The sequence below is a fragment of the Macrotis lagotis genome, chromosome X (assembly GCF_037893015.1).
Source record: "Macrotis lagotis isolate mMagLag1 chromosome X, bilby.v1.9.chrom.fasta, whole genome shotgun sequence".
In the NCBI taxonomy this organism is placed as follows: domain Eukaryota; kingdom Metazoa; phylum Chordata; class Mammalia; order Peramelemorphia; family Peramelidae; genus Macrotis; species Macrotis lagotis.
Genome location: NC_133666.1, coordinates 263,995,050 through 264,006,001, shown reverse-complemented (window position 1 = coordinate 264,006,001; position 10,952 = coordinate 263,995,050). Strand labels below are relative to the sequence as shown.

Sequence of the window (10,952 nt, the reverse complement as noted above, 5' to 3'; positions counted from 1 at the left end):
GATAGTCAGTTAAAACAAAGGAGGGAGACTGATGAGCATTTGACAAAGTTAATGGTTAAATGTTAAAATATTTATCTATATCTATTTATAAAATTTATCCAGAATGTTAAATGTTTAATGTTAAAATATGTATATATATATATATATATATATATGTGTGTGTGTGTTTATAAAATTTATTCAGAATTCAAAGTTCAGCCAATAAAAAGAATACTTTCTCCTCCCATGACTTCATAATAATAATTCATGTACTCAGGGACCCTCAAGCAGATCTGGAAGAAGGGGTAGGCAAGGTAAACAATCACTCAGAGCACAACACACAGAGAAGAACACAAAAAAGGAACATATTTTCATGATTCTTTTAATAAATGAATGCCATAAATTGTCTCTGAGTCATATAGGTATTGATTGGTTGATCAGTTAAAGTCTGATGTTAGGTAAAAGACAATGCCTCATTAAGATGCCAGGAGTAACCTCAAATGTTAGGTTCCACCAAAGTCAGCAAGCCCCACCAGCTCCTGCCATGTTGCCTATTGTACGAAAACCAAACTGACTAAGTTTGGAGAATTATCAAACCAGAAGGAAGACCCTTCCCATCCTAACAGTTGTTATTTTTTTCCCCCAAATAACAACTCACAAAATCCTCTATTAAGGTGTGGATGGATTGCCATCAACATGAATTGGAGAAGGGAGAACCCAAAGTCAAGAAAATACAGGACTTCTGATAACTTAAACCATGAAATGTTAAGAACTTCAGAGGGAAGTCCTTTGAAGTAAAGACAATTTGAGTTTTGTCTTTTTATCCCCACCACACCTGGAGTTTCAAATACACAGTAAATGCCCAATTCAGTGCTTATTGATGGGAACTAAAAGGGCTGAAGTGACTTGTCTAAGGACACAAAAGAATGTTAATCACTAAGCCAGGCCAGTATGAACCATAGAATCATATTATGTAAGAACTAGGGAAAGGGACCTTAGCAATCACATAGGGCAACCCTTCATCATGTGGGGCTGACCCCTTTATCTCCCAGATCTGTGCTTCTTCTCCCATGATATCATGACATCAAAATCCATTCAACTACATTTTCAATGCTTCTGTGCAATAAGAATCTGAAGTCAAATATCCCTTTAGAAGACAAGCTCACATGACTTTCACCCCTATTAATGACTAGATATCCAGAATGAGCCCAGAATGGGCTTTTTACATTCCAGAATGGAAAAAGTAGGTTTTGTAGATGTCTATGTAAGTGCATGTCTCACCAAAAAGAACGTAAGATCTTTGAGGGTAGAGATTGCTTCGTTTTTATCTTTGTGTCCCTAGAATCTAGCACATTACAAGAAATAAAAAAGAGTGGGGGGAGGGAGAAGGAAGTCTTACTAAGTACCTATTGTTTACCAGGCATTGTGATAAGCATTTGACAAATATTGCATTTATGATTATTGACAGTTTGGGTAGATCATGTTCCAAGTGGCCTCCAAGTTTAGGATGAGACCTCACAAAGAATTGAATCATAGTCATAAAGGACTTCAGAGTCAAATTAGTTCAAACTATACTTAATAGTAATTCTTTCCACAAGCACCATATGTAGTTATCATTCCAAAATCCTGAATCTTTCCAAACTTGTGTGTTCCAGAGGAGTTCAAAGCTTTGGATAGATATTAACATGAAGTTTTCAAACTTTGCCCAGAGTCCTGGTGCTACCAAAGCACCTAAAATGCCTCCTCAGTTATCAGATGAACAAATACAGGCTAATTCTTTGAAAAATTGGTCATGTTTTTGATTTACCTGAATGTTTAACTGGGATACTCTGGATAAACTAAGACCACTATTCTGCTTTGTCATGAAATTATATTCATTTGGTGATCTTGTTTTGCTCTGTTTTATTTTTTTAAATAGGACAAATGGTCAATACAATTGGCTTCTGACAATAGGTAAGTTGCTTATTATCTGAGTCAATTTCCTCATTTAGAAAATGAGGATAATAGTAGCACCTATTTCCCAGGGTTGTTCTGAAGTGAAATATTTGTAAAGTGCTTTGTAAACTTTAAAGCACTATTCAGATGCTAATCATTATCATCATCATCATCATCATCATCATGGTTACTAGATTTCCCAAATCCTAAAATATCCATGGAATGGCTGTAAACAAAATCATCTTTTATTTGTAAAAGACAAGAGGCATAAATAGCTAGGCAGAATCAACCCATGCTTTTATTTTCATTGCATATAAAAATTTCATATGAAGGTATTTGATGTACAGTACTATCCCATGGGCTGTAAGAGAGGCTAAGAAACAAGAGAATTATTTGTAATGTTCACACACAAGTTGCCACTCTGAAGACATACCCAAAGGAAAAAAAAACAAATTAAAAACAATGAAAACTGTCCAGGATATTTTTGTTTCTTTGTAGTTATAGTGTCCTTTTTATACTGTTTAAAACAAAAGTAATCAAATTCCTTTGGGCCAGGGCTGCTAAAATCTACAGTTTGTGTCAAAAGAAAAGGAGGCTCTGTTTTTCCTTGAAAAAGAATCTCTCCTTTCACAGAACAGTCACATGTTTTAAGGGCTGGGCATCAGTGGTAGGAAGAGGAGCTACCCACATTTTACACTAGCAAATTCATGCAGCACAGCACTCAGGAGTTGGCTATCAGACGTGGTTAAATTTCAAAATACCGTCTATACTGAAACACATTTTAAAGATGAGTCCTTTTTGCTCTGTGCATTTCTACTCTATGAAATCTCTGTGAGCAAACAGATTCATATACATATAAGGACAGGTTTAGCTGCTATTTGCTAGAGAAAACTCCTGAGCTAAAATAATAAGAATAAAGTAATCTTTACTGAATGAAGAAAGAGTGGTTAAAGAATAACAGCTCTTGGAAGATGAAAAAAATAAATAGCTATATGTAGATATAATTTATGATTCTCATTTCACTTCATATTCATTTTCCTATGTGCTCTTGAAGTCAAGAAAGTTTCTTATTGTTAACTATCTAGTGTGTTCATCTTGTAGTGTTTTAAAATAGGACAATGGTTTAAAGAGACTGATTGAAATTGTTCCTGATCAATAGTAGAAGAATTGCATCCACGGAGCTGTTCCATTGCAAATAAAAGCTAATATTTCAAAAGGGGGTTAAATTTTTCAAAATTGGTTATGGTTTTGTAAAAACTAGCTATTGCTCATAATCCAATCAGTTAAAAGTAACCTGGTTTGAATGCCCAGCCCTAGCCCCACTGTTACCTTACTTTCAAATGCAGCAAAACAGAAGATAATATTGTTTAAAGTTAAGGCACAGCCCTGGGACCAAAGACCTGCAGCTTTTAAAAAATTTATTTATATAACTTTTATGTATTTTATAGTTTTCCTTGAATCTTCCATAAACAAGCTCTAAAGTGACACAGACTATGTTACAGGAGGAAAAAACATGTACAAGGAGCATGTATACACACCAATCGTTCTCTCACCAAGAGTTTCCAAATATACCAACACCACCCAGTCATGGGGGATGTTTTAATAAGAACCGATAATTTACAATTAACATTACAGTATGTACATTACAATAAATACATGGTTGTAAACAGACAAACAAGACTGTATTACAGGTAAGGTCATTTGGTGAGAAAAAAATGTATGGCACAAAAAAATAAATAATGCATTCAAAAATTACCATAAAGCTTTCTGTAAAATCCATTTCATTCAAGTTTTTTTTTCTCTTTGTCATTTGTTCTAACTATACTATCTCATCATGAATTTTTAACAACATCAGGAAAACAATGAAAATAAAAACAGCATTACTGTGTTAAGTAACTTGCAAGCTAAAATGTACTGATTTTAGGCAAACTTGGATTATTTTCTTCCCCATATAGTATCCAAATGCTCCCCTCTATTATGCATTTAAATTTAAAAAAAAGGGAAAGCCACCCATAGAAGGAATTTTTTTTTTCCTCCAAAAGTAGCCATTAGATGTTGGAACACACTTTGGCAAGAAGAGGGGAATAAAGAGGATTGTACGATGCATTTGATCTCGAACTCTATGCTGTTAGGCCCTTTCAAAGGTATGATTGTCCACCTGTGGTTATCTTTCACAGCATGGGGGCATTTTTAAAAGTACTTTTATTTCCTTTAGTGCAGCTATACAATTGTTTCAGGTCTGTACCTGCTCAGGTACTTATATTGCTTCTTTAAAATTACAGGCACTCTGTGGGGGAAAAAGCCCTATGGATCATGGGGATGAAAGGAACATGCTGGAAAGAGAAGAAACCACAGGCAGGATCATGAGGAAGCTCTGCCTGTCCTTCCTTCACCAAGTAGGAAAGACCTTTTTCAAACTCTGAAGCCCTAACAGAAAGCAACAAGATGCAATCGGTAGATTCATTGATCAAAGGGGAGCAAGGTTGATGAGCTTTATTTTGTTTGTTGTTGTAGGGTGAGGTCCATATAGAGAATAAGGTTGATCACTTATTGGGCTATTAAGATCAACTGTGAGGAAATCTCTCTTCCAGAAGGTGCTGTGTAAACATCAGAATGGCTCTCAGGAGGGAGGCCAGAGAGATACTGCCCCAGCCCTAGCCCCAGCCAGCACATTAGCTGATGGAATTATTCTCCAGGTCTCTTCTCTTAGTGGTCTTTGTTGTGTATGATTTTGTTTTATTTCTTTCTTATCACATCTTATCCCCCACCTCCCACCCCCCTCATTTCTTGGTTACCTATTTATAGATCCTCTTTATAAAAGAACTTGAAGGGAAAGTTATAGCCTTTTTTTAAAAGTTAAATCATTCTGGGGTTATGGTTACTCCATAAACACCTTAGACCTCAAACTATCAACCTCTCAGATCTCAATGAAATTTCTAAGAGCATACCTATCATTTTCTAAGATAGGACCTTAATTTTTTCTTTGAGACCCTATGGATCTTTCTCTGTTTTTACCAAGGGTTAATGCTGGCAAATAGTACACCTCTAACCTCAATCAGCTGGCATCACCAACTCCCTTCCCTTAAGGGGGATAATGAAGAATTGTTAAGATTTATTCTGCTTCTAGAATTTTTCCAGATAGAAGCCCTTTTCTACACTCAGCATGGACATAAAAAATCTGGCAGGTAGCAAATATCTTTTGCAAGTTTTTCTTAGCTCTCTATTCAAATTTAAGTAGCCTTGAATCTTTTAGCAAAAACCACAGAAAACAAACTGTATTGGTTCAATTAGGCCTACCAATGTATGGACACTTCTTTTAAAATTATTAATGATTGTTCATTCACTTAACCAACTAACTAGTCATCCCCTTTCTTTTTTTTTCTTTTAGTTTTTTTTACAAGGCATTGGGGTTAAGTAACTTGCCCAAGGTCACACAGCTAAGCAATTATTATGTGTCTGAGACTGCATTTGAACTCAGGTCCTGATTCCAGGGCTGGTACTCTATCCACTGCACCACCTAGCTGCCCCCATTCCCTTTCTTTTAAAAACTTCACAAATTCCAAAAAATATACAAAACTGAGCAACAAATTATAACAAACTTTCTTTCTAAAGCATAATGATTCTACTGTCCTGATCAGACAGACCTTTCCTATTTGCCTCGAACAAAGGTTCCTGAGACAACAGCAAAATCTTCCTCTGAAGACAAAAGCTTGCTGTAATAGAATATTAGCATAGAACATGGAACATCCTTTATTTTCATTTTAAAGAATGGTTCTTGTGCATTTAGCACATTCTTGTGTATCTATGTCTCATTTAACACATAGCTGAGAAGGAATATCTCCAACTTTCCTGCACAACAAATTGACTAAGGTTTCTCTGAAGTTTGCTTTTTGGAAAAGTAGAAGTCCATTGAAGGGCTATAGAACCAAGGTTTGTTGATTCTGTACTCTGAAGGAAAAGTCCTCAGGGGAAATATAATTTGGTTCATTTGGGAAAAAAAATAAAGGAAAACCAAAGAGTCTACTACAACTCAGATTTTTTTTTTTTATGGAAGGAATTGGTATAGAAAACATGAATTGCTACAGATCAGTTAATTGCTGTGAACTCTAAGGTGCAAAAAAAATTGAATTAGAATTATTTATCCAGTGTAGCACAGATCTAAAAACTTGCAAGTTACTCCTTAGGGGGAAAAATAACCAGTGGCAGATGAAGTTCTGAACATATTATTTTTTAAATAGGTGATACCTCAATACATTTAATATTAATAAAAGTAAGCTCTACAAAAGATCTTGTTTTACATATCATACAAAATGTAGAGGTCAGTGTAGCCCTTTGAGCCACACTGTTCAGTCATATATATCAGGAAGACTTGAAATTAGAAAATTTTGCAATTTCTGCGGCTCATCTTCCTCCTGGTAACAGACTCAAGCTGCATCTCATCACACCTTTCTTCCATTAGAACCTCAGTTTGCTCTGGTTGTATTCTAAAAACTTCACAAAACTTCATGTCATGTAATACCATCTTATTTCCAAAAAATTTTAAAACAAAACAAAATAAACAAAAACAAATCGAACCCCAAACCATACCAGCCATTGGCTGATAAGCTATATACTCCCATGAAAACATGGCAGAGTAGCCTAGCTGCTGAATCAGCTCTACCAAGCTGAGATCTTGTTAAAATGCTTGTCATGAATATGTCCCCCTTGTTCTGATGCCATGGAGGTGAAAATCCTGGTTACAATATTCCTGAGTGCCAAGCTGAGTAATCAGGTTCAGTTTTGTTCAACAAACGTGTCCTGGCAGATGACAGTGTGTGAGGTGTGACCATGGTTGTGGCATGTGACATGCACTTTGGAGACCATTTTCTACTTTTTTTCCCTTTAAAAAAAAAAGGAGAAAGTGAAAGTCTTCATACTGTTTGTTACGTGTCAGGGGAATGCTCATTTTCTATTGCACAAGGTTCTGCAGGGCTCTCTTCCTCTCCTTCTTCCTCCACTGCCTCCTCTTCCACCTGTTCATCAAGAGGGATTTCAGTGGACTCCGAGTCTTGGGTACAAAGAGTTTTGGAGTCACTGCAGCTGGTGTCTTCTTCCACCGGACTGCCACTGTCCTTTTCTGTATCTGACTCGCCGTCTTCCTCCAAAGTCAGTTCAAACTGAAATTTCTCAGTCTGCCCTTGCCTGCCCTCCTCCTGGTCATCAGGGGCAGGAGAAGGGCTCTGAGGAATTGTGCTCTGGTACCATTCACGATTGTCCTCCAATGTATCTAATATGTCCTGGGCATCGGGATGGACGAGGTCAGCCCATGTCTCCCAAAGAGGATGTACAATGTAGTCTATGAATCCCACCTGTTTAAAAAAATGTGAAACAAAAATTATTAGTCAAGAGAAAAGGGGGGGGAATCATTTGTATTATAACCGCTAACCCCTAAGTTTTATAAATTAAATACAGCATATATCCTAGCCTAGTTCAAGAAACACCATTAGCATATTTCACAGGTGAGCAAGTGAAGATATCATATCAATGCCATTTGTTGAATCAGTCAATCCATCAATAAACATTCATTAAGTACCTACTATATTTAATATTACTAACTTGCTGAAGACTAGAACATAGAAAACACCAGCTAAACAAATTAGGTCAAATGCTCATATAAGTATTGAACAGATTGCCATAGACTGGCATGGATCTCTTCAATCTATACCACAACCTCTCTGTTGCCACCAAGGGTGAATACTGCTAAATAGTCTCTATCCTAGTGGCAAATTCAGCTCCACTGCTTCAGGGAGATATTACTAAGCATTAATAGTTCTTTTCTATACTTAGTAACCTCAACAAATATTATTTGTTCAGACCCTACAGTATGCCAGACAAAAAGTAAGCAGAATTGTCCTCCAGGAACATATATTCTGTTGGAGGAAATAAACATGTACATATCCAAAGAAGATAGAAAATAATGTATGCATGGGGAGGGGCAGACGGCAGGTAGGCTTTATATAGAATGAAGAGAACCACATATGAAAAACTGTTAAAAGGCCAGTTTTGTTGCATCACAGAGTATGTGAAAAGTTGTAATGTTCAATAAAAGCAAAAAGGTCATTTGGGGCCAGAATGAGAAGATATATGAATAAGAAGAGAGTATATACAGAGGTGTTCATGATGAAATAGGGAGCCACTGGAAATTATAGGATAGGGAATGGGACCTATGCTTTAGGAAAATAACTTTGGTGAACTGGAGAGGGGAGAGACATGAGAAAGAAAGGATTTGGGCCAATAGTCTGGGCAATTAATTAGTACCTTTTTCTTTTCTTCATGAGTCAGAGGAAGAAAATGAGGTCACTGAGTCATAAACATATATGTAAAACTTAGCTTACTAAAAATAATAATACTAAAAATCAACATGAGGTGCAGAGTAATCCATCTTTAAGAATTCAACATCATCTACTGCCATCCTCTAATGGCATGTCTCAAATGAATGATTACCTGTGACTTTTCTACAGAGGCATTGTGCTTGTCACACATGGGACTTATTTCCATTCCCCGTTCCCGTTCCCGGTCTCCCTGGCGGAAGAACTCCTCCATTATCCTGTCTGTCCACTGGCGGTAGAGCTGAAGAGGTTTTGTTGGGTTGCTTAGATCTGCACAGTGCACCATATTCTGTAGGACCTAAAATAGATAAACACATTCTCTGCTCAGCATCGGCTGCTACCTGATTACACTGGGAAATCAAATTTTCTTTTCCTCCACTGGCACATTCAATGACTGTGAAGCTTCAAAATACATGTAGTGTAAGATTTCTTATGAATAGCAAAACCATGATGTGTCTGTGTGGTGTTCACACTTGCATTAATAGATCTTAGTTATCCCACTTCTGTTGCACCTAGATATGCTGAGGGAGAGAACTTTGATGGGCAGAATTAAGATCAGAGATGCTTATAGATTGGGAAAGGATGCAGTAATAAAATGCAATAAATCCAAGAGATTCCTTGGACTTAACCTTAATTCTCAGGAATAAAATCTGGGAGTCAGACCTTGCTTTGAACCAAAGGAAGAGGAAGAGGAGGAGATAGAACTAAGATGCTATTTTACTTACCTGAATCCTATCTGAATAATTATCAAGAAGAAGAACCCCAGAGCTTGTAACTTTCTTGGTTTCAACCATAGTTTTCAAGTCAGCCAGCAGATTCATGTGTTTAGACATATCTGTTGCAAGTACCTGAACAGAGAAGAAAATATTCTATTGAATATAAAAGTATGCAAAAAATATTTCACCATGCCCTTTTAAAGAGAAGGTTTTTTTTTCTGTGTTTTTTTCTGGAGACCTAAATAACCACAGGGGCAGACACCATATAAAGAAGTTAGTCACACATAAGGAAAGATTAACCTTGCTGCAGAAGAACCATCCAATAAGGCAATGCTAACTACCTCTGTTATGGAAAAAGTGCATGAGAAATATTCACATTTGATTTGCAATTTCTATCATTCACTGGGCTAAGAAAATTTAACGTGAATTGTAAAGCTATGAAAGTACACTGAGACTGGAGATGCAAAGTTTGGCTACTTGAGTTTACCATATTATATGATGAAATCACAAGCCATCCCATGAAAAGCCATCCCCACTCTGAGGGTACTTGAAAGTCTGGATACTGGTTTTTCTTGGCATCTGCTCCTCATTCATATCAGAATATGAGGTGAAGATAATCTCTGGCTAAGTGAAGTTTCTAATGAATCTGGCTCTGCCCAGGGGAGGGGAGGTTTACAATACACAAAGGCAGAAAAAAGTATATATGATTTGCTCATAGAATGGATAATAGACTTAGTTACGAAATAATAATAATTGTGATGTTCAGTCATTTCCATTGTGTCTAACTCTTCATGACCTGATTTGGGGTTTTCTTACAGAAATACTGAAGTAGTTTGCCAGTTTTGTTAATATAGAAGTTTGCAGTTTATTATAGAAGACAAACTGAGCCAAATAGATTTAAATAATTTATATAGGGTCACACTGTTAGTAAGAATCAGATGAATTTTGAAATCGGGTCTTCTTGATTCTAAACCAGTGTTCTATCCATTGAGTCACCTGCTGCTTCTAGTATTATAAGAAATAATAATGATAATAATAATAAAAATAATAATTAGCATTTGTTTGGCACTTTAAGGTTTACAAAATGCTTCATATCATATATGTATATGCATGTTTATATGCATTTATACATATATATGTATCTAATTACATTTGATCAAAAAGTTACTAGGGGTGGCTAGGTGATGCAGTGGATAAAGCACCAGCCCAGGAGTACCTGGGTTCAAATCCAGTCTCAGACACTTAACAATTACCTAGCTGTGTGGCCTTGGGCAAGCCATTTAACCCCATTTGCCTTGCAAAAAATAAAAAAAAACCTAAAAAAAAAGTTACTGACAGGCTGAAATAAAACCGAGGTGATAGTATAACTCTTGAATCTCTATACATCTATTCAACAAAAAATGAACTACAAAAATCATAGGACCTAATTTAGAAGCAGCTTGTGAAAAAGACATGGCTTATGGGGGAGGTCCTAATAGACTTCCACAACAACATGAGTCAAGAGTGTGAGTCAAGAAACTTAAAAAAAAAATGTGCCAGTCTTACCTGGCCTACACTAATAGCTATGGGGTAAACCTAAATAGAAGAGATAGACTGAAATCTGTGCAGGTCAAAGTACTGCTCTAGAGTAGGGTATTTAATTTTGGGTATACTTAAAGAAAATAGATACTGGCCTCCTGTGGACCAGAATGATGATAATTCTGGAAACCATATGACAAGGAGGGGGAAAAAAGAATTAATTGAAAGACCCAGGGATAGTTTCATCTATGAATGAAACTTAAGGGTGACATACTAACAGTCTGAGATGTTGTCATGTGTAAGAAGGATTGATTGTCATGTTCCGGATAGCTCCAGGGAGGAGACATGGGATCAATGGATGAACATTAGAGAAAACAGATTTCTATTTAGCATAAATAATAATTATAACTGTTCAACAATAGGACAAGTTACCTTT

General features: G+C 36.4%; 1 protein-coding gene across 10 annotated transcripts in view; it reads right to left on the bottom strand.

Annotated features, from left to right (window-relative positions):
- Positions 1 to 2,194: 2,194 nt before the first annotated feature.
- PDE4D (phosphodiesterase 4D) overlaps positions 2,195 to 10,952 on the bottom strand; it is a 1,222,901-nt gene continuing 1,214,143 nt past the window's right edge. For all 10 annotated transcript variants that reach the window (XM_074203059.1, XM_074203058.1, XM_074203064.1 and 7 more), the window contains 3 exons: positions 9,008 to 9,130; positions 8,398 to 8,580; positions 2,195 to 7,262 (listed from right to left, as the gene is read on the bottom strand). In XM_074203059.1, coding sequence (XP_074059160.1) covers positions 6,837 to 7,262; positions 8,398 to 8,580; positions 9,008 to 9,130 — 732 coding nt within the window. In that variant the 3' untranslated portion in view covers positions 2,195 to 6,836. The remainder of the gene's footprint in view (positions 7,263 to 8,397; positions 8,581 to 9,007; positions 9,131 to 10,952) is intronic.